We start from the raw sequence: 22,952 nt of genomic DNA on the forward strand, positions 1-22,952 counted from the left end.
AAACATACAACAATAGAAATGATTAACAAACATCCCAAATTGAAATGAGCAATAGACATGCAAAAATGAAAAGCATTAAACATACAAATATAGAAATGAGCAATAAAAATACATTATATAGAAATGAGCAACGAGCATACAAAATATAGAAATGAGCCATAAACATAAATTATTTGAAATGAGCAATAAACATACAAATATAGAAATGAGCAAACAAACATAAAAATGAGCAAAAGACATGCAAATATAGAAATGAGCAATAAACATACAAAAATGGAAATGAACAATCAACATACAAATATAGAAATGAGCAATGAGCATACAAACATAAAAATGAGCAAAAGACATGCAAATCTAGAAATGAGCAATAAACATACACAAATGGAAATGAACAATAAACAAACAAAAATGGAAAGGAGCAATATAGCATACAAAAGTAGAATGAGCAACTTTGAAGCAACAAATTGACAGTTTTTTGTTTGATTCTAAAATCTAATAGAAATAACAGGTCAGGTAAAGTTAAAAAGAGCATAGATACAAGACAAATTACAATGACAAATATTGGACAACAGTGTGGAAAATAATAAAGATGAGAAAAAGCCAAAGTCTCCCACAATGGGGGTACAAGATGCACGTTATAACAAGGTCAATATAACATTAGGCATGACCCAGGATATACAAAGACTTGTACCATCTTGCCTTGGTGTTACCGCAAACTCTTCCATATCTTATCTCCACCATGCAAAGTTTCAAAACCTACTCATCTTGCCTTTGCAGTGGCACAACCAAACTTTTTTTCTTGGGGAGGGGGGAGGGAGCGAGGGGCAAAGACGCATGATTGAGAAGGCTGTTGAATTGCTTGTTTCAAACAATTCATTTGTGCTGTTTTTGGGGTGCTGGAGGAGAGGTGGGGGGGGGGTGGGAGCTGATCCATTTCCCCATACCCCTCTACTCTCGGGCCCAATTTAATAAAACTGCCAAGCAGAAAGTTTAGCTATGCAGAAATAATGTGGAGCACCAGTCACATGTCTGTGAGCTCATGTAACTTTGGCTGGTAACCATTTTCTGTTAAGCAACACTTTTCTGTGCTAAGCAAGTTTTTGTGCTTACAGGTTTTGTGAAATTGGGCTTTTGACTTGAACTCTGTCTTGCCGATAACTTGACCCAGAGTTGTGTGTTGAGAGAGTTGCAACATGGAGGGACCAGTTTTTCTTTGTCATGTGGTTGCTGGACGCCATTTCTGATCCTTTTGCTGCACAACACATTTGGCAGACTAGTCTGGCCATACGCCAACTTGTTTTTGGAAACAAAATGGCTTCTAATCGCAAGTTGTAGAAACTCTCTCATTAAACAACTCTGACTTAAACTAGAGTAGCGGTTTCCGGATTCTTTGTAATCTTTGTGATTACTTACTTGTAAAAATGAAAGAGACACATTTCTGGATGCTCAATTAGCCTCTCCATTGGCCAATACTTCATAAAGGGCAGTTGCCTACAAGAAATGATTGAAAGAACATTCAAATAGTCAAAATAGGTATTAACAAAAAGTCCAATAGGAGCGGAGATTAAAATCAGTAGTTAAAGGCACTGGACACCTTTGATAGTTGTCAAAGATCAGTATTCTCACTTGGTGTATCCCAACATAAGCATAAAACAACAAATCTGTGTTCATTTTTACTCAATTGGTCATCAAAGTTGCAAAGAGAATAATGAAGGAAAAAAAACCTTGTGGGCAATTCCAAGCAAACATGGACATGACACCAAAAAATCAAGTTTTTGTCACAACTTTCTTTCCCCTTAGAAGTTATAGCTAACATACGAAACCAATTTATTTTTAGTTGTTGACAAGGAATGAACCCAATTTTGCCAAATAAGAACTCAGCTTGGGCTCCACGTAGGCGTGGCTAAATTGAGTGGAAACGTGTAATGCGACTAACCGTAATGCGACTAACCATGGTTTTGCCACGTAAACCTAAAAGTTTAAGTTGCTGACTATTTATAAGTATCCTGTTGGATACTAATGTATAAGAGATGTGTGCTAAATATAGTAAAACCTTTGCAAGTTTTTTAGTTTGAGGAAACTTTTGAATTGAGACAAGTGTATTTTTTATCATGTCCTTTTTGTGTAATGCGACTAACCGCTTTTTACAAAGCTATAACATCCAGAGTACAACGCCCACAACATTTTTAATATCATCACTTAAAAGCCTTGGGTGTCAAGTACAAATCAGTCTATAAACTTAGTGGAAATAATATCTCACATAGAACTACTAGCACCAAGATCAAGAAATGACACTAAAAAGTGTAATGCGACTAACCATGGAATCGCCCTTGTGCATAAAATTGTATACTTTCAGATGCCTAATAAAACACTTCAGGCTTGAAGTCTTTTATTTGTTGAGTGAGAAAACACCTCTTTCTCAAAAACTACAATACTTCAGAGGGAGCCGTTTCTCACAATGTTTCATGCTATCACCAGCTCTCCATTGCTCGTTACCAAGTAAGTTTTTATGGCATCAATTAATTTGAGTAACTACCAACAGTGTCCAGTGACTTCAAATTAACAAATCTAAAACTAGCATTTGAAACAGCGAATCTAAAACTCGCCTAGTACAATGTTTTCTCCTTGCTCAATCAGCCTCAAACATTCCTAAAAACCATCTCAATGTGTGGGCTCACAGGTTGCTGTTAATCAGTCACATCAACACTACATGGACCACTTCTGAACTGTGACTTGCTCCATAACACCTGCACCATGGAGGGCCTTGCAAAGGCTAATGCCAATGGACTCCGAGTTGCCCAAAATTGGCAAGCAGTTGTGTGATGACACGAAATGATGATGAGTCACATCAACAACCCTCGCAAGTACCCATTTACTCATGACTAGGCGATGAGAAGTAATTATAGCAATGTTCATAGCTAAAGGATGCAAAAGTGTCTCAACCCGGATTCGAACCCACACTCCGGTGACCAAGCCACAAAAACTTAGTTCAATGTGCTTAGACTGCTTGGCCGCGGCATGTGAGATGTTGACAACCAATGTCACTATAAGCATGGGCAACTAGCGTTGAAGTGGCGATTAATGATTGCTTGGTCGAGTCGCGACTATCGTATTCAACTACCTTGTTAATCATGCTGCCACCATTACTACTACAAAAATAGTCGCAACTTCCTGCCTGGTGGACCAATTGTGTTGCTCACAAGTATTCTCAACAACATCTTCATCAGCGAGACAATCTTCCAATCCTATCAACGTGTATTTTACTATATTGTCCCTGCGGCAAACAATATGCCACAATGCATCTTGCGAGTTAAAAATAAGTCACGACAAGTGTCGATTAGCAACTATTCGAAGCGCGGCTAGTCAAGTAGTAAATTACATTATTCGCCCAGGCTTACATGCGCCAAGTCTATAACAAAAATTTGTCCTGAAATCATGAGTGAAATCCAGACAAACAGCAGGCCTGGTAAAAAATTACCTTAGAAACTTGACATGATCCGGCTCCTCCCCAGGCTGCTGCCCCCTCATGAAGATGTCAAAAAAGTCCTCCCTACCGATGGCAAGAAGTTGAACATCACCCTGGCTCGAGACTGTCGCAGTTCTCTTGGAGTGATGTAGGAGGGCTAGCTCCCCGAAGCTACTGCCTTTACGTAGGACGGCAGCGGTGCGGATTTGTGGCTCTCCGGTGTCTGCCTTGGTCTCCATTATGGTCACCACAGCTGAAAGAAGCAACCAGTATCAAACAGATTGAAATAGTTGGTGTGTTCAATTAGCTTCCCATGGCTGACCCCGCGGTGCTCACTCAGGTGAGCCCCTGACAAGAGCCAAACGAATGATCACTCACCCTCTCGCGTTGACTTCATGCACCTCGGGCCAGCCCCAAGTGACCCACTCCACAAGCAGGGCACTTGGGGCTGACCTGGGTGAGCCCCTGGAATGACTTCATAGTTATTCGAGTGTACAATGCCCAGGGGCAGACCGGGGTCGACCCGGGGAACCTAATCGAACGCACCCAATTCCCTTTAAACTTTTTTAAAAACTCTAACTTAAACACCTCAGGGTTCGCCTCTTACTGTGTGGGTTTCCCTGGAATAATTCTCTGGGGTTTTCCACCCACATCTGAAACTGAAATGTCTTCATTCAAGGTGATTTGAACAGAGTCCGCACAGGATAAAGCCAAGGGAAGAAACCTCTGGAGCTATTCTGAGCCCAATTTCATAGCACTGCTTGCGAAGGAATTGCGCACTTTAAAAAGCTTGTGATTCTATTGGCCATAGTTGCAGAATTCTATGACGCAACACCAAGGAAATGGCTTTGTTAAATTTAAGCAAAAGAAACAATACCATAAGAAACCAAGTTTCGAACAATAAATCTAAAGCACCTACCTGAACCTGATATGACGAAATAGAAGTTCTCTGCATAGTGACCTTGTCTGATTATAACTCTCTTTGGTGGCACGCTGGAAGAGAACAAATAAATAGAAATTAATCAACAAATAGTGTTATTTTGACAAATAAAGTTTTGAATGTGAAGACGGTAGTATTCACTCATTTCATATGATTTAGATAACTGAACAAATAACTTCTCTGTAGCTGTATGCCATATCTAATTTATACAGCATGAATAGTTCAGCAAATAATTTCCATGACGTAATGTTCAATGAATTTGATTTCGAGACCTCAGAATTAGATTTTGAGGTCTTGAAATCAAGCACCTGAAAGCACACAACTTTGTGTGACAAGGGTGTTTTTTCGTCCATTATTATCTCGCAATTTCGACGACAAATTAAGTTCAAATTTTCACAGGTTTGTTATTTTATGCATATGTTAAAATACACTAATTGAGAAAACTGGTCTTTGACAATTAATAGTGTCCAGTGTCTTTAATTTACCCATGTAGTGTATACTGTGATATTTAATATAAAATCCAATCTTGGTAAATATAGGCTGCTTGGAGGACTTCATATAAAGCTGATTTAGCACAAAAAATGCAAGCAAACTTTATGCTAAGCAGGATATGAGTTACGGATTGTAGATTAGACTTGTTATTTTGGTTGGCAAGCACAAATTTGTTGATTTTTCATTGCTTACCTTTCAAACCAAGCAACTTTGACTAGCTTTTCTTGCATATGCAGCGGATACTCTGCAAAAGACTTCATAGTTTGGAGTCCATATAATGCCTGGAAATGGGGGATAAATAACAATGTCAACGGAAGAAGGGAGAGTTTAAACGCTAAGTTTATTTTACACCATACAAATGCAGGTCCAACAAGGGCAATATAGCTTTACATTGGTAAAGGGCACATTTTTAGGAAACATTAATTGTTGGTCATTGCCTTGGTGCCCTGGAAATGTTTTGTATACATTTGCTTCTCTCTTTAAAGGCACTGGACACCTCTGGTAATTGTCACAGTTGGTGTATCCCAACAATTTTAATAAATCTTTGACAATTTTGACTCAAAACATTCAAACTGTTTTCCTCTCACAAAAGAACCCAAATTTTCTTCATCTAAGAAAAATGCATATGATAAAATGCATGCAAATATCTTGTCCATTCCTGTGTATTTGGCAAGTGGTTGCTACAGCATGTCTATACAATAGAATTACTCATACATGTAGAACAAAGTGTTCACAAAGATGCGACAACTGTTTGCTGAGCAAGACAGTCAACAAATATTGACTTAAGAAATTACAGACAGCTCAACCAACTACAGCATGCAAACATGGAGAAGGAATGTCAAGTCAGTCTCCTTGCTGAGACACGTACAGTGTATGAGGTTGTTCAGCTACAGTACTAAAAGTCGGTTTAACTCATGGTTTCAACCATGAGTTCAACTCTGTGTGTCTGAATGGTACTAAAGTTAGTCCGAATCGAGTTCAACCCTTCGGTTTATCTTTTAACACTGTGTGTGGACAGAATAAAAAAGACTACATCCCATTTAACTCACACCAGCTGACCCATTGACCTCCCTAATCACTACGAAAACACACTGTGACCTATGAACAAGACAATAAACCAGACCTCTTAAAACCAAAAATAAACCATATCGGGTTTAACTCAGTGCTGTCTAAACCCAATGGGAAAAACTTTTTGCGACCACTTTAAAGGAACATGTTGCCTTGGATCGGTCGAGTTGGTCTTTGAAAAGCGTTTGTAACCCGTTTGTTATAAAATGCATATGGTTAGAAAGATGTTTAAAAAGTAGAATACAGTGATCCACACACATTTGCCTCGAAATTGCGTGGTTTTCCTTTTATTTTGCGAACGAACACGGTCGGCCATTTATTGGAGTCAAAAATAAATGGACGACCGTGCTTGTTGACGAGGTAAAAGGAAAACCACGCAATTTCGAGTGATACTTGTGTGGATCATTATATTCTACTTTTAAAATATCTTTCTAACCATATGCATTCTATAACAAACGATTACATACGCTTTTCAAAGACCAACTCGACCGATCCAAGGCAACGTGTTCCTTTAAAAGTTCAACCTGTTTGGGTCTACATTGTAACTTAGGCATTCTGAACATACCCTTATAACTCAAACCAGAAAATAAGTCTTTCTTATCAAGTCTACACTGGGCCACTGGGTCAGGGCCCAATTTCATGGCTCTGATAACCGCGGAATTATGCCCTTACGATCACCATTCTCCACTTCCTCTTGCACTAGCTGTGTAAGCGAAGAATGCCTAGGTGGAATATGCATGCGCACAAGCCAAAATTCCCTGCTAACGCATGAAATATGCTTGATGTAAGCGCAGAATTCCCTACTTCCCCAAGCGCCGATTTCTTTCTTACGGTAAACAGAGCCATGAAATTTGGCCCAGGTGTGTTTTGTTGGTTCAGTTGGTGTTCGCTTTAATCTGAAATCCTTGAGAATTACAAACAGATCCATTACATCTTTATCAATTTAGTATTCAAAACTGGGGTTACTGTTGGTACAAATAATCATGAAAGATCACAATGCATACAAGATAACATTACGAACAAGAGAGATAAATGTTTCCAATCTCCGGTTGGAGATGTTTTATTTGCATAGTACTAAAACTGTTGTTGTCCCCACTGCTAAAGTATCATTGGAACTGGTGGGCCCAATTTCATAAAGCAGCTAAGCAGAAAAATAGTGCTTCACAAAGCACTTTGCTTAGCATAAATTATTGTTATTACAAATTGAGTGGGGCACCACCAGTGAAATTGAGGTCTGGCAAGCTCTGCTCAGTAGTGTCAGGATGTCTATCAGGGCCCAACTGCATGGCTCTGCCTACTGCCAAGTTCTGTGCTTACGATCACCATGTTCCCTGCTACTGTGCAAGCACAGAACTAATATTGGCTAGCTGTGTAAGGGAAGATTGCCTAGTAACATAAGAGTACGCACACGCACAAGCAAAAAATCCCAGCTAACCCGTGGGTGACTGCTCTATATTCCGACATCCCTATGTTCCGACACCCCTATGTTCCGACACCCCTATGGTGTCGGAACATAGGGGTGTCGGAATATAGGTTCAGTTGTCAGAACATAGGGGTGTCGGAATATAGGGGTGTCGGAATATAGGGGTGTCGGAACATAGGGGTGTCGGAATATAGGTTCAGTTGTCGGAACATAGGGGTGTCGGAATATAGGGGTGTCGGAATATAGGGGTGTCGGAGCATAGGGATGTCGGAATATAGGCCGAGTTGTCGGAACATAGGGGTGTCGGAACATAGGGGTGTCGGAATATAGGTGTGTAACCAACCCGTGAAATCTGCTTGACCTGAGCACGATATTTCAACAACAGTTGAATACAACAAGTAACAAGCTCTATGCAAAAAAATGAAAAGCAAATTTGTGTGCTTAACAGCGCTATGAAATTGGGCCCTGCTCTTATGGCAAAGGATGTGGGTTCGAATCCTACCCGAGTAAAAGCCAGTGGATTTTTATTCACATGACTCAGAAAAGTACTGAGTAGGTATACACTTTCTAACACACATCGGTGTATGGATAAAAACACAACAAATATTTCCGAGATAGTTTTCAAAGCTATGTTAGAATTGAACTTCACTAAATCACGGTAAAAATGCTACAATTAAAAAAGGCTAATCACTTACCGTTTGCAGTTGCTCTGCTGTCCGGATGGAACTTGGCATACTCAATATGTTTTTGGCTTCAGTGGTTAAGTTTATCTGAAGTAGAAACAAAGATGGGTCATAGTTTGGTTGTTGTCAACATAATGATTATTTATAGGCAACATTTTTATGAAGATAAAAGTCACCTGTTAAAGTTTCAGCTAAATGCGGTAGCCTGCAGTGTCTACTTTTTGTGAAAATAACAACACAACAGCATCATTCAGTCACAAACAAATGGACGCCAAGAACATGGAAGTTATAACCTCCCAAAGTAGCGTACCGTAAGCAAAGAATTGGTGATTACGGAAGCAGGGAATTATGTGCTTACGTAAAGCGTGTTTTCATGGGTTAACAGGGAATTTTGTCTTCTTCGCGGAAATTCAGCGCTTGCCTTGCAGGTATGGGTAAGTAGCCAATGGTGATCGAAGTGCAGAATTTGGCAGTAAACAGAGCCATAAAATTGGGCCCTGCACTCTGCAATCTTTGAAGATTCAAAAGTTTCGATAAAAAACACAAAACGAATATGAACTTTTGTTTTTGGAGGGGGGGGGGGGGTCATTACCAAAAAGTAAGAGACAACAGCAGTGTTTTCACAACACATGCAGATAATTGCTCATTTTTACTAATTTTGAGCCGAAAATGCAAAATAATGTCGAAATGTAAAACAAGAACTAGGTCATAGCCCCAGTTACTGTGTCTACCTTTTAACCATGGTCCCATGGAGGTAGACATTTCTATTTCTACCCCCATGCCGGACGATACAAAGCAAACGTAGCAATACAAAGTTTGAAGGCGGTTTTTCTACTCCTGGCAGGTCGGCGGTAAAAATGCTAAAAATCAAGTGTGTTCACTCACTCTTCTCAGCTTGCCTTGGGTGTTTTTGATGTTCAAATAAATAAATAACATTTGGAGCAGCTTGAGGCAGCCTAACCGTGGTAGGCGTTTGTGCAGTGTGATTGTACGAAACAGATAAAGATGATTTTCAAATACAAACTGTTTGTTCAAACTTTCTCAAATTTCTCCACTTTAGGTTCTGAGCGCGGCCATTTTGAAATGTTCCCATCATGCTATTCAAAAATCGTCGGTGATTGACCGGCCGGAAAGTGGGCGGAGCTAGATGGGAGAACATTTTTCATTGGTTGTTTTGTTGTGGGATCCCAACATGTTTTCTGTAGGCCTACACCAAAATTGCCCGCCCCCGTCGCGCAGTGGCTTTGTACATGTTTGTTTTTTCTTCTAAATCTAACAAAAAGGGAATCCTTAAAAAAGAAAGTTGAGAAACTTTTTAGCATGGTAATTCTACAACACTACAGAAAAAATAAAAACAGAAAAATGAAATTGCATCCGCCCATGATGTCATGATTTGATTAGCACATTGAAGGAACTGTTTAACAGTTTTAAATATTGAAGTAACTGTTGAACGATTTTAAATGAGCCATCTGTTTTAAATGTTATTTATTTTAACATCCAAAACACTCAGGGCAAGCTAAAGTGCTGATAGATGTGACCCGCCAAAAGTGAAATGTTCTTACCTCTCGTTTTGCTTTGAAATCTCGCGGGTCAAACGAGAGTCCCGATGTCTTCAAGTCATCTGACGGTAACTGCTCAGCAATCTCAGTGAACGTCAGGGATTGTTTGCCGCCAGTTTTGTGCCTGTAATGGAAAACAAGAAAACAATTTTAAAAACATCGGGAACTTTTTCTGTTGGATTTTTTATACGTAGGCATATTATATGCATTTTGTTTTTAACTATCAAGATGTTCATACTCAAAGATGCCAGGGCCCAATTTCATAGAGCTGCAAAGCACAAACAAATTGAGGTCTTGAATTCAATTCAAATATTTTAGTGAGAAATTACTTCATTCTCAAAAACTTCACAGGGAGCCGTTTCTCACAATGTTACCATCAACAAATCTCCTTGCTCGTTATACCAAGTATTTTTTTTTTTGCTGATGTTTATTTTGAGTAATTGCCATTAGTGTCCACTTTTTGTAGGACAAAAAACACAATGTCCGCAGATTTACACCAAACTTACACAGTTTGAAGATAATGATAGTAGAAAGCTTCCCTGAAAATATTACGTGCTGAGGTGCTGTGGTTTTGTGGAAATGAGTAAAACAATGTCATGAAAATAATTTTCGTATCATGAAACGAAAATATTAGCATGTAAAAACGTATTTTCATGACATTGTTTTACTCATTTCTCAAAAACTACAGCACCTCAGTACGTAAGATTTGAAGGGAAGCTTTCCACTATCATTATCTTCAAACCCTGTAAGTTTTATGTAAATATGTGGACATTTTTAAAAAAGTACCCAAATCCTGTAAAGAAATGTTATCTTTCACTCATTGTATACAATTGTTAATTAGAGGTTTTTGCATGAAACAGGTGTACGGGAGTTGCTGCATATTTAAAGAGCGTTTCAAATGCCGCGCGCCGGTGAATGCTAATACGTGGTTCTCATTGGTTGCTCAACTTTAAGAGCAGCTGCGTGGCCAGCTTCTCAAATATCGCGCGCGCGCCCGTTACTATTTTTAGACTGAGATGGCACACACTGCGCCCTCAAGTAAAACGCGGGCCCCACGGACGAGGGGTGTCAAAAATGAGGATGAGGATTTCAAAAATGACTTTTTCGTGGCAAGTTGTATGTAATGCTCATCATTGTTCATGAATGTTCATAATAATTTTAATTAAACTTTTTTTTATTTTGAAAAGGCTAATTTGACAAACGAGGGCAGCCACAATCTACAGATATTCAAAATTAAATACGAACAATTTGTCAGCGCCGAATAACACAAAGTAAAAAGGGGATTCATTTTAATTCTACCTCCATGGTTTAACCTTTTCTCATCAGTGCTCTTTTGAGAGCCGTTAGTCACCTCTCTCCTCCATAGGGGGTTACGTGATCGCCTTTTCCCTAAATAACAGATTAGTCAAGTACTGTCCGGAGGTGAACAAGTTGGTCAATATTTGACGTTTGACCACTATTTACCCTCATCGAGATCCTATTAAGGGAACGTGATATGTCTACGTGTGTCACTTGACAAGCAGGGACTTAGTGGCTGAATGGACACCCAATGCTTTGGCGGACAATGCTGATCTATCCGCTCGAATTTAAGTGTTGGCCTTATTAAATGTGTATACACATACACGTTGGATTCAACTGCGAATCCTCAGAAACATGAAAGTAATGTGAAACGACTTCAGACCGAAAGTGATTTTGTGAGTAAGCTCAACAGCAGGGGCCAATAAGCCTTAAAACACAAAAACTTGCTAAGAACAGTAGCAGGGCTTGAAGGCACTGGACTCATTGGTAATTACTCTAAATAATTGTTAGCATACAAACTTACTTGGTAACGAGTAATGGAGAGCTGTTGATAGTATAAAACATTGTGAGAAATGGCTCCCTCTGTAGTAACTTTGGGAAAAAAGTAATTTCTCAATCAAATATTTGTATTATTCTCTCGCAACTTCGAGGTTAAGTTCAAGTTTTCTGTTCATAGGTTTGTAATTGTATTTGTTTGTGGTTTTTTCAGCTGTTTGGAGACACCAAGTGAGAAGACTAGTCTTTTACAATTACTGAAGGTGTTCAGTGCATTAAACAGACATAATACCAGTCTAAATGATATTAAATTTGCATGTTGTGATTGTGGCCCATTTATTTTTTGTCTGACAAATTAATTTGTCAAGCAGTGTTTTCTGCTTTGCAGCTTGATTAAATTGGGCCCTGCTGGCGTAATTCACAAACGTCGAGATGTAGACCAAGGGTGCGTTTCGTTTTGGCGGTATTAACCAATAACCGTTTATGTCGAATTTGCCATTCTTTATCATTTGCCAATGACCAAAACAGTCTTGGTTACGACTGCCAAAACGCACCACAGTCTAAACATTCTCTGATTAGATGTCTGCCATAAGAGGGCGCACTTGTTACAATTAGCTCGTCTCCCAAGCAACACCGTTCCAGGCCACCATCAACAATACCCAATTAGTAAACAAACCACGAACAGTGAAAGGTGAGTGTCTGGCACAGTTTGGTGAACACATTGAACTAACTTAAACAAAACTATATGATGGACCACGCACTCACACTGATAAATTGTCTTTTGTTGATTTTCTTGTAAAATCATTGAAAAAGCTTCAGTAAAGATGTCCGTTCTACCATTGTCAATAAAATTGATGCAAAATTTTGAACTTTTAATGGAGAACCTTCAATGGATATTCCTAATTAATCTATTCAAGAAACTAATAATAGAAGCTGTCTCAAAAAATCAACAACCAAGTAACAAATAACAGGCAGGTCCAAACAATCGAGATGAATTTAGGCGATAATTAAAATCAAACATGGGAAGACTGACAATGAAAGGTAAATTTGAACAGCTACAACGAGACAACGAGAGTAGCAAAGGTAAATAATACGAACAATGGTTCGTTACGAGTCATTAATGTTGGGTTTGATTTGACGTGTTCAACCAAAATGCAGAATAGGTTTGTACTGCAGCCAAGTTGTGCCACTGTCAAATCCAAACAGCAAATTGTAATGGATTTTGAAGCCAACATCATCAACACTCTCCACAAACTGCAAAAACCATCCCAGATCCGACACTATTGGTAATTGTCAAAGACCAGTCTTCTCACTCAGTGTGTCTCAACTAATGGAGAAATTAACAAACCTGTGAAAATTTGAGCTCAATTGTTCGTCAGAGTTTGCGAGATAATAATGAAACAAAGATTGTCACGCGCAGTTGTGTGCTTTCATTTGCTTGATTTTCGAGACCCCCAAATCTAACTCTGAGGTCTCGAAATCAAATTATTTTGTGAATTTATTTTTCTTTCTCGAAACCTTCAGAGGGAGCCGTTTCTCACAATGTCTTATACAATCAACCTCTCCCTATTACTCGTTACAAAGTAAGGTTTTATGCTAATAATTATTTTGAGTAATTACCAATAGTGTCCACTGCCTTTAAAAGAAGAAAAAAAAACTCAGAGTTTTGTGCGCAATTTTTTCCGAATATTTTGCTTCATACGCTATCGTCCCATATCATATTCCGGATCACACATTGACCCTTGAAACACACGGCACAAAACCTACTCAACAGTTCCGATGTATATTATTTATTAATTTATCTGATAGTAGCAGTCATTTATATTTTTACAAAAGTACATTAGCGACAGAAAGTCCACACAGCCCAATTTTTTTTTATGTTATCGAAAGTTCACAAAACTCTAGATCAAGGGAATTATTCCTTGACAATTTCATTAACGACCAGACCTAATACAAGGTTAAAAGCACAATGTTTTATACCATCAACAGCTCTCCATTGCTCACTACGAAATTTGTACGCCAACAATAATATCAAGGGCTCATTAGTCCAAACAAAACTGCCAATAACTCACAGTCATTTATATTTTCTTTAAAGTACACTGGTGACAGAATTTCAATAGTGCCCTAGAATCATCAATGGTGTGTTTTAAAGGTACTGTGGACACCTTTGGTAAAAAACAGTCTTCTCACTATATGTATATCCCAACATTTGCATACACAAAAACAAACCTGGGAAATTTGGGTGAAGTGGTCATCGTAGTTGTAAAAAAAATATTGAAAGAAAAAACACCCTTCTTGCAAAGTTATTGTGTGCTTTCAGATGCCTGAATAAAAGGCTTGAAATGTTTGAGCGAGAAATAACTTATTTTCCAAAAATACGTTACTTCGGAGGAAGCCGTTTTTTCACAACGTTTTATACTATCAACAGCTCTTCATTGCTGGTTACCAAGTAAGTTTCTATGCTAAAAACTATTTTTTAGTAATTACCAAAAGTGTCCAGTGCCTTTAAGTAGGTTAATTGGGCAAATAGAGCAGAGCATATAAATAACTAATTTTAATTTAGCTGATGGTGAGATGGTTGGTGCTTCGCTTGCCTTCAATCAAGTGAGATATCAAATATTTATTTTACGGGTATAAGTATTCTCCTTGTTTTAAAGGAACACGATGCCTTAGATCGGACGAGTTGGTCTTTGAAAAGTGCTTGAAACCATTTGTTATGAATCGCATAATTATGGTTAGATGGATATTTTAAAAGTAGAATATAATGATCCACATAAGTATCGCTCGAAATTGCGTGGTGTTCCGATTGCCTCGTCGACTAACACATATTTTTGACTCCCATAAATGGCCGACCGTGTTAGTTCGTACACTAAGAGGAAAACCACGCAGTTTCGAGGCAAATTTGTGTGGATTATTGTATTCCACTTTAAAACATCTTTCTAACCATATGCATTTTATCACAAACGGTTACAAACGCTTTTTAAAGACCAACTCGACCGATCCAAGGCAACGTGTTCCTTTAAGCGCTGTCTTGGTGAAAAATGAATGTGCAGAGTGAGCCACCAGGGCTCAATTACATAATATAGCTGCTTAAAGGCAGTGGACACTATTTGTAATTACTCAAAATAATAATTATTATCATAAAACCTTTCTTGATTACGAGTAATGGGCAGCTGTTTATTATAGTATACAAAATTAAGCATCTGAAAGCACACAACTTCGTGTGACAAGGGTGTTTTTTCTTTCATTATTATCTCGCAAATTCGACGACCAATTGAGCTCAAATTTTCACAGGTTTGTTATTTTATGCGTGTTGAGATACACCAAGTGAGAAGACTGGTCTTTGACAAAATTGTACAGTGTCTTTAAGCGGAAAATGACATTAACAATATTCTGCATACAAAGGCAGGGAACCAGTAACATGTTGTATATGTGACAGATCATTTAGCTGGTAACCTAATCCTGTTAAGCATTTGGGCTTAGCTACTTTTTCGTGCTTAAGCAGCTCCTTGAAACCGCGAAGCTGTTTTGTTTTGCTGCTTGAGTTGTGCACGTTTTGAAATTCTTACGGTATACATTGGATTGATGGGTCTGATTTCAAAAAGAGTTAAAATGGATGTTAATTAGGCCCTATGCAAGCATTTTTAAATATGTGACACATTATTTAGAAAACAATTACAACAATTGTAAACAAAACTTACTTTTTGAAGACCATGGAGTGTATTCGTAGCATTAGGATGACCATTCTGATTGCATGAGCGAATCTTCTGCGAGCCTGGAAACAATAATCAAAAATATATAACTTGTACTCAGTATTTGGATGTCATTAACTATGTCCCTATGCCAAATACAACAAAATGAGCCAAGTTGCAAGAGTAATGTAGGCCAATGTTAATTAATTTATGTTTATTGGCCAAACATTCATAAAATAAAGACGGTTAGCTATTCGCAATCTGGTCACACTTCGATGAATTTAACGATAACGTAACCAGACAATGGCCAAATTTATTGCACTTCATCAAACAAAATGGTTGGTTTAATATTGATAAAGAAGCCTACAAAAACACACAAATATATTGCTCTTAAAACCGATGTGAGACAAGAAGCTCAAAGCATGAACCCCGCTTGATATTCAATTTAACGGGGGACAAGTCCCCATCGTAAAAAAAACTACGGTGACGAGAACAAAATGGCTTTTGATGTGACATGGCTCGGTAAGTAGTAAACAAACATCGGGCCGTGTGGTGTAGTGTGGGAACGATAGACGGTGCTTGGTCTAAGCCTTAGCAACGTAAAAATCAACAATATATGATGGGTTGTCATCACTTCCTCATCTATTATACACGGCAGGCATTCCATGAACCTATTTTGGTGTTCGGGAAATATTTTTAATTAAGAGTTTACAATGATCTCTGGAGAAAATATCATACGTCAAATGTTAAAGGTATCTTTTGTAGGACATAAAACAATATTCATTCAAATCATTCCATAATATATGTAATAGATGTTAAATTTGCATCGGGGATAAAGAATATTAATTTTGGTTTTTACCCATACACTGATGTGTGTTAGCACTGTATACTAAAATATATTGGTCAATGATAAATTGAAAAAATGGAAATGTTACATTTCTAAACATTGATAAAAAGCTCCAAAACAGAAACTAAAAAAATACAGAAATAACGATAACGCCCATATTTAACATTAAACCAACACGGTTTGCAGACAATGATGGTAAAAAAGCTTGCTGAGGTGCTGTAGAAATTAGAATAACAATGTCACGAAAACAATTTTCGTCTGCTCTGGAGCAGAACTACGCGACTCAACTGAAGACATCGCTCTGTGACTTTCACTTGTCCCCCCAAAAAAATAAAAAAAAAACAAAAAAACTTGACGACTTATAATGCTAAAACTTCTACATGTACATTATAATATAACTTACATATACATCTTCATTCAGAAACAAATGTAAAAAAAAAATCTATAAAAGGTAGCAAAACCCTTTAGTATCAGCTTGGCAACCTCGTCATGATGTAAACGATCCGACCAGACTCGACAAGCTATCTTGCTTTGACCCTAGCAACCAACCTTTCATACAGAAGCCTGTATCAAAGAGATAGGGACTTGTTGATGGCTATCACTACGTACAACGAAACATGACAAGTTACAGGGCCTACGTGTGTTTTCTTTTATACAATTCAAAATGTCAGAAGTCACCAGATGTATGCTGAATTGTTGAGTTTGACCAACAGACTTATCTGAAAACTATACTAGTGTCATGAGTATTACTAACACCGAGGGTACACCCTGTGGTCCCAATTTCATAAAGTTGCTTAAACAGAACAACTGCCTAGCAGAAATGAGCAGGATACCAGTCACACATTATACACGTGACATGGTACTTTGGCTGGTAAGCTTATTCTGGTAAACATAACTTGTTGTGCTTAAGCTTAAACTTTAAGCTTAAGCAGTTTTGAAAATGTACCCATGTCGAAGTCTTAAAAAGTTCCGTGGAATTAAATTACTGGTGCCTCGTTAAAAAGGGGGTTCTCGAATAACTTAGTTTGGATAAGGAGTTGACCTGACAAGGGTATCGATCTTTCAACTAGACTTCAGTTTAAATTAGCTTACGTTACGTTCAACCCAGTAAACAATGTTTATAAAAAGATGATGTTATAAATAATTTGTTCAAGAAAAACGCCTGACGTCAAGGGCCCAAAAGCAATAGTTTCCTAAGCACATAAAAGTAATGCTTATCAGAAATAGGTTACCAGTGCGCCAAGATTACATTACATTAACATTGGTGTGACTGGTGCCCCAATCAGTTTTTGCTTAGCAACGAAATTCGTTAAGCAGTGGTATTTTCTGCTTAACAACTTTATGAAGTTGGGCCCGGTTTTTCCAAAAAGCATTTCTTAACAGAAACAGGTTACTAGCCAAAATTACATTACATTTACAATGTTGTGACTTGTGCTTCAAATCAAGTTTTGCTTAGCAAAGAATATGTCAAGCAGTATTTAGTCTGCTACACAGCTTTCTGAAATTGTGGCCACAGAGTTCTTCCAAATGGGGTATAACACCTGCGGGTGAAGGGGGGATTTGTACCCGAAAGAAAACCGATATGGATTGAAATGATTATCTATTGTCAGCCGATCATCGCGAATTAAAAGGATTTATCCAACGAGGCGGACAATCCGTATGTAAAGATTAAAGTTTAACGACTTTTTCCCCCCAATAACAAACTCCGAAAGGGTACCATCGATGCCTCGGGGTGAGCGCCGAGGACGCGGCCCGAAACGCCCCGGGGGTTGGTTGCCTCGCTCGGTGGTGGACCCGTCCGCGCCGATACACGATCGATGGTTGGTCTGTGACCATAACAAGACTTCAACAATTGAAAAGGTGTGGGAGATGTCGTTCTATATGGCAAGATAAATTATCACAGTCCGGGAGACACGATCAATATAGTCTTTTGAGGGATTTGACACAAAAAAGAAAAAGCATAATCCTATAAAAAAACACAGTCCCGTTTCAGTATTGTCCAGAAAAAGAACATGACAACGTAAGTGTAAGGGACATCGTGATGATGACCAGAGAGCAAGCTAGTCTAAACGTTGGGGCAAATTAAGAACTCACTCCGTGATATTGAATTTAAAAACGATCCTCTATAAAAAGGCCAGAGTAGTATAGTCCCAGCCAAGTTACTACCTTCCGTCCAGGTAGTAGTTAAAAAAGCAGGACAGCAGAAATCCAAAAATCTACTCAGCGGTAGTAGAATATAATAGCAAGACAGTTCTCTCAAGAACAACTACCTGGCAAGTAGAGACACACATGGTGTTACCGCAAACCAAATAATATATTTGTAATAATTCTCAAAACCAAACATATTTATATCAGATTTCTCCTGAAGACGAGCAGAGTATAATGTTCGAAGCGTCAAGACCCAACCGGCTCTTTTCAGAGCCAACACTCCAACAAAAGAGATTTTCACATTGGTTGTACCCGCAAGTTTACTATTTATTCATAATTTCTTCCTATTTTAAATAATATAATAATATTCACACCATGCAAAGCTCCAAACATTACTTAATTGACAATGTTATTACCTCGCATGACGCTCTGGATGTGCTGTCGTCACATAAATCCATATAGAATCCCATCCGTCGACCCACCGGGGTGCCGCGTCGGGACACGGCGGACAACAATCCCTTCCTTAGGCTCGATTTCCGTACCTTGGCCCAACAATTCTGCGATGCGTCCTCCATGAAACACAAACATAAACTCTTGGCAACTGAACAACCAATTCACAGTGAAGTTTTGTTCCTACAAGCCCAAAATGTCAACTATATTCTCCTGAAGACGAGCAGAGTATACTGTTCGAAACGTCGAGACCTGACACCGGCTTTTTTCAGAGGCAACGCTCCAACAACAGAGATTTACACATGGCTGTACCAGCAAGCTTACTATAGTTTCTTCCTACAAAATTATCACACTCAAAAGGCTATTCCTTCATCCAACTTTGTTCGGATAGTGGCAGCTCAATCTATTACCAGCAATTGATAGAGAGGGGTCCCCTTGTAAAACTCCAATCCATGTTACGATATCGTTGTCAGTTTGCAAACACTGCTCGTAATTTATCACTAGGCTACTTTATTGACTCTATCTTATCACGATTAACAACGTTATGAAATGTGTGCATGAGACCCACTGGCCCAGTTGGCAGAGTCACATTTTTCTATTTGAATAAGGGGAACATCGGAAGGTTGGTCCAGTAGTTGCCATGTAAGTGTTGACTTAATCTAGGTCTATGTTCCAATTAAGAAATGACCTAATTATAGCAAGGCTACTGGGTGAGAGATAATTACTTTGATTAATTTCGGGAGTATCAATCAAATCATGGCATTGTGATCGCAGTTCTGTTAATTAATCACACACATAGCAGGGTCCAATTTCATAGAGCTGCTTAACCACAAAAAGTAGCTAGGCTCAACAAAATTAAGCTTACCAGAATAAGGTTACCAACCAAACTACCATGTCACATGAACAATCTGTGACTGGTATCCTGCTCCATTCTGCTTAGCAGAACTGTGTAAGGCAAAACCTTCTGCTTAGCAACTCTATGAAATTGGGGCTTGATCTAAAAACCCAGCATAGGCCAGATTTCCCCAACTAAGAATATTTTGTGAGTCGAGCAGCAAAAATCAGCGTGAGACTCATTACACTCTCTTCAATGCCTCATTAGCGGATATACAATCGCTATATAGACGAGAAGCCTGTCTCGATAGTTTCTGAATTGTTACGAGACGAGTCTTCTTCAAGTGCTTTCTCCAGTGGGGCCAATCGCATCGATCGATGGTCAGGCTGGTAAGGAAGAAAGTGTTGCTGACAGTTAAGTGGTTCACACGTCTACGTTGCCTCCAGGGTTTGGAGGCTTGTTATTTTAAGTACAAAAGATAAAAGGTTACACCATAGACAAAGGGTTTACATTAATAAAACAACATTAGGGGGTGGTTTAAACAGTGACCATATACAAAGCCTCCTCCCACACCCCATCCGATAGTCTACAGATAGATAACGAAAAAACAACAACCGTGAAATGCCTGATGCGAACCAACCCAATTATTGACACTCTAAAATCTTCCGGGTCCGAATTGACCCGGATTCCGTGTCCCATTTAGCCTTTAGTCAAGGCGCACGCGGCACCCCCAGATATCATGCACGAAAAAAGACCAGCCGAAGCTCGGAACTATTTCAGGAACTTTTAACTCTGAATCTACGTAATTTTGACCCCTTTCTTGGTCAACTTTACATACGGTTAAGGTCAGACTGACCCAGCTGGGTCGTGCCCTTCAGCTCTCCATTACTCGTTACAAGATAGTTAGTATGCTTACAATTATTTTGAGTAATTACAAATAGTGTCAAGTAAGGCAGGCCTATTACATGAATTGGCAGAGCAGAAAAGCGTCGCAGATTGTTTTTGTGTGTGATAAATCAGGTTTTCAGACACGGTTTTTTTTTTTTCGAATGTGACTTCATTTCAGAGGGAAACATCGAACACAACATGAGTCTAGGAGCCGACTAAAATTGAACAATGATGTTTTGTATCCTTACCCATCCTGTAGAATATCTGCCAAGTTGCATCGCCAGACCAGTCACCAAAAAACTACAATCCTGTCAACCCGTATTTCTTGAATTTGGTTTCTTTCTTTGCAATCCAATTAACTAATTTGTATCTTGTAAAATTTTAAAAATCTATACACAAGTTATAACAAGCAGCGGCCAGAAAGGCAAAAGACAGAAGAAACCGTCATCAAAGAAAAACATGCGCCCTCCCATCAGACCTTGCTCATTTAAAAGAGTTATCACCTATCGGAGGCTGAACGAGCAAATACTAGTCTGGCCCCCCTTCCAACTGAAAACGATCAGCGCTCATGAATCATTAAGCAGACAGGGAACTACATAACGATACTAATTGAGAGCCAGCAACCCATGGTTACGCGTACGTCATCTTTACACGGACCACACATTGAACCAAAGATCTTATTCTGTCTATAATTCGGAGAACTCCCTTTTACTCATCCGGATCAATAAATTGGCGTGCTGCTGTGCTTTAGAGAGAAATTTCAAAAGCTATTTTGATAAAAAAAAACCTTGAGCGAATAAAAGTTATCAACATATCCTTTATAGGAGTATAGTAGGGTACAACACTTCTGAGTGTGTACAATGGTTGACAACACAGGGTAAACCTAGGAAATGCATAATCATCTAAAATCGGGTTGTGGAAAGTTTTTGTGTTTAACGAAAATCGATGACTTGAAACGAGAAAAACACTTGCCCTTCCAAGAACTCCGACGGAATTGGCCAAAGGTATTTTTAAAAGTTTAAAATATCGAGGTGTTTATTCTATTTTAAGACCTACATACTTTTTTATTGGTAAAAAAATAAATGGTATCAATGAGGTTTGAAATAATTTGTGCTATTTTTTATTTACATACAAATTATTTACTAAAACCAGTATTCACGTAGGTCTACATTTTTGGAAATGTAATCCCCGGACTCAAAATCTAGCGTTACACTAAACAAAACACATGGTGTTCTATATAAAATCTCAGGGCAGTTATGTTCTGAAAGAATAAATTTTAGCTGTAGTCTTGGATCATAAGATTCGAATGGTTCTAAAAATAAAAAGTACCGGTATACTTTAAAAGACACTGGACACTATTGGAAATTGCCAAAGACCAGTCTTCTTACTTGGTGTATCTCGACATATGCATACAATAACAAACCTGTGAAAATTTGAGCGCAATCGGTCATCGAAGTTGCGAGATAATAAACGAAGTTGTGTGCTTTCAGATGTTTGATTTCGAGACCTCAAATTCGAAATCTAAGGTCTAGAAATCAAATTCGTGGAACATTACTTCTTTCTCGAAAACTACCTCACATTAAAGGGAGCCGTTTCTCACAATGTTTTATACCACCAACCTCTCCCCATAACTCGTTAAACAAAGTAAGGTTTATGCTAATACTTATTTTGAGTAATTACCAATGTGTCCACTGCCTTTAACGAACCTGTAGAGACTCCAATCAATTGCAGTACATTCCATTTAACCATTTATTTCCAAAAGATAAACCTTCAGTACAAATATACACAGAAAGAAAGCTTTACAAAAATGAAAGTGAAAACGTGCCAGGGTGTCAGGCTCATAGAATTTGAAAACAACCCAACAAGGGCACCATGGTATAAAACATCAATAATCAACGTTGGGTATATAGGTGTCACCTTCAACTTTCATACCAATTTTAGATTCAAAAGATGCTCACACAGAAAAGACCTTGCCCAACAAGACAGTTGTTATAATCAGAACACACAAGGTAAACATAAACAATGTTACCATGGTTATATGAACTCACTATAGATATGATTCGGGGATGAGATTTGGCGCAATGTCAAAAATCCTGAACCTGGCTTGCATGCATGAGTCCCCATTTTCTAGTTCCGGAACCTCATATTTATATAGCTCTCACATTTTGTTACAATTCAGGAGGGTTTACAGACTATGTGCATCATCAGACAAATTGTGCACACAGTGTGGACTACTTCTGTTTTCCTTCTGGTTGTTCATGGCTTACGTAGCTTTCAAAAAGAAATTCTGAAATCAGGAGAATTCGTGAGAAATCTTATGCCTGTCAAATTCGATATTGCAACAGAGATAACAATAATATTAATTTTGGGGTTTAGCCCCATGCGTAATAATGGAGTAAATTATAATCACGTATTGACTCTAAAAACAGTGGTTGCTTAGATTTTCAACACCTTTCTATAAGCACAAGTTTACATCCACTTTTTTTACATGTTTAACTCAAAACATGTTTAGATTCTGTGTATGTTAGAATCCTACACATTAGGTAAGCAGGTGTCAAAATAATAAATATGTTTATTATTTAAACATGCTTAAAGCCATTGGACCCTTTCGGTAAACAGTGTTGCCCAAGGCCCACACTTTGTGTACCACAACTTCTATATCAAATA

The 22,952-nt window shown here is 38.4% G+C and overlaps 1 protein-coding gene across 5 annotated transcripts in view; it reads right to left on the reverse strand.

Moving 5' to 3' along the window:
* The window catches only part of LOC139936756 (uncharacterized), a 52,098-nt gene that overhangs the window by 7,938 nt on the left and 21,208 nt on the right, over positions 1 to 22,952 (reverse strand). For 2 of the 5 annotated variants that reach the window (XM_071931672.1, XM_071931668.1), the window contains 7 exons: positions 15,127 to 15,200; positions 9,635 to 9,755; positions 8,085 to 8,159; positions 5,091 to 5,179; positions 4,386 to 4,459; positions 3,479 to 3,719; positions 1,414 to 1,491 (listed from right to left, as the gene is read on the reverse strand). In XM_071931672.1, coding sequence (XP_071787773.1) covers positions 1,414 to 1,491; positions 3,479 to 3,719; positions 4,386 to 4,459; positions 5,091 to 5,179; positions 8,085 to 8,159; positions 9,635 to 9,755; positions 15,127 to 15,200 — 752 coding nt within the window. Of the gene's footprint in view, positions 1 to 1,413; positions 1,492 to 3,478; positions 3,720 to 4,385; positions 4,460 to 5,090; positions 5,180 to 8,084; positions 8,160 to 9,634; positions 9,756 to 15,126; positions 15,201 to 18,528; positions 18,747 to 20,533; positions 20,695 to 22,952 lie in introns of those variants that run through there. The other 3 variants (XM_071931670.1, XM_071931673.1, XM_071931669.1) reach the window with 3 other exon arrangements.

This window comes from Asterias amurensis, chromosome 4 (genome assembly GCF_032118995.1).
Source record: "Asterias amurensis chromosome 4, ASM3211899v1".
NCBI lineage: Eukaryota > Metazoa > Echinodermata > Asteroidea > Forcipulatida > Asteriidae > Asterias > Asterias amurensis.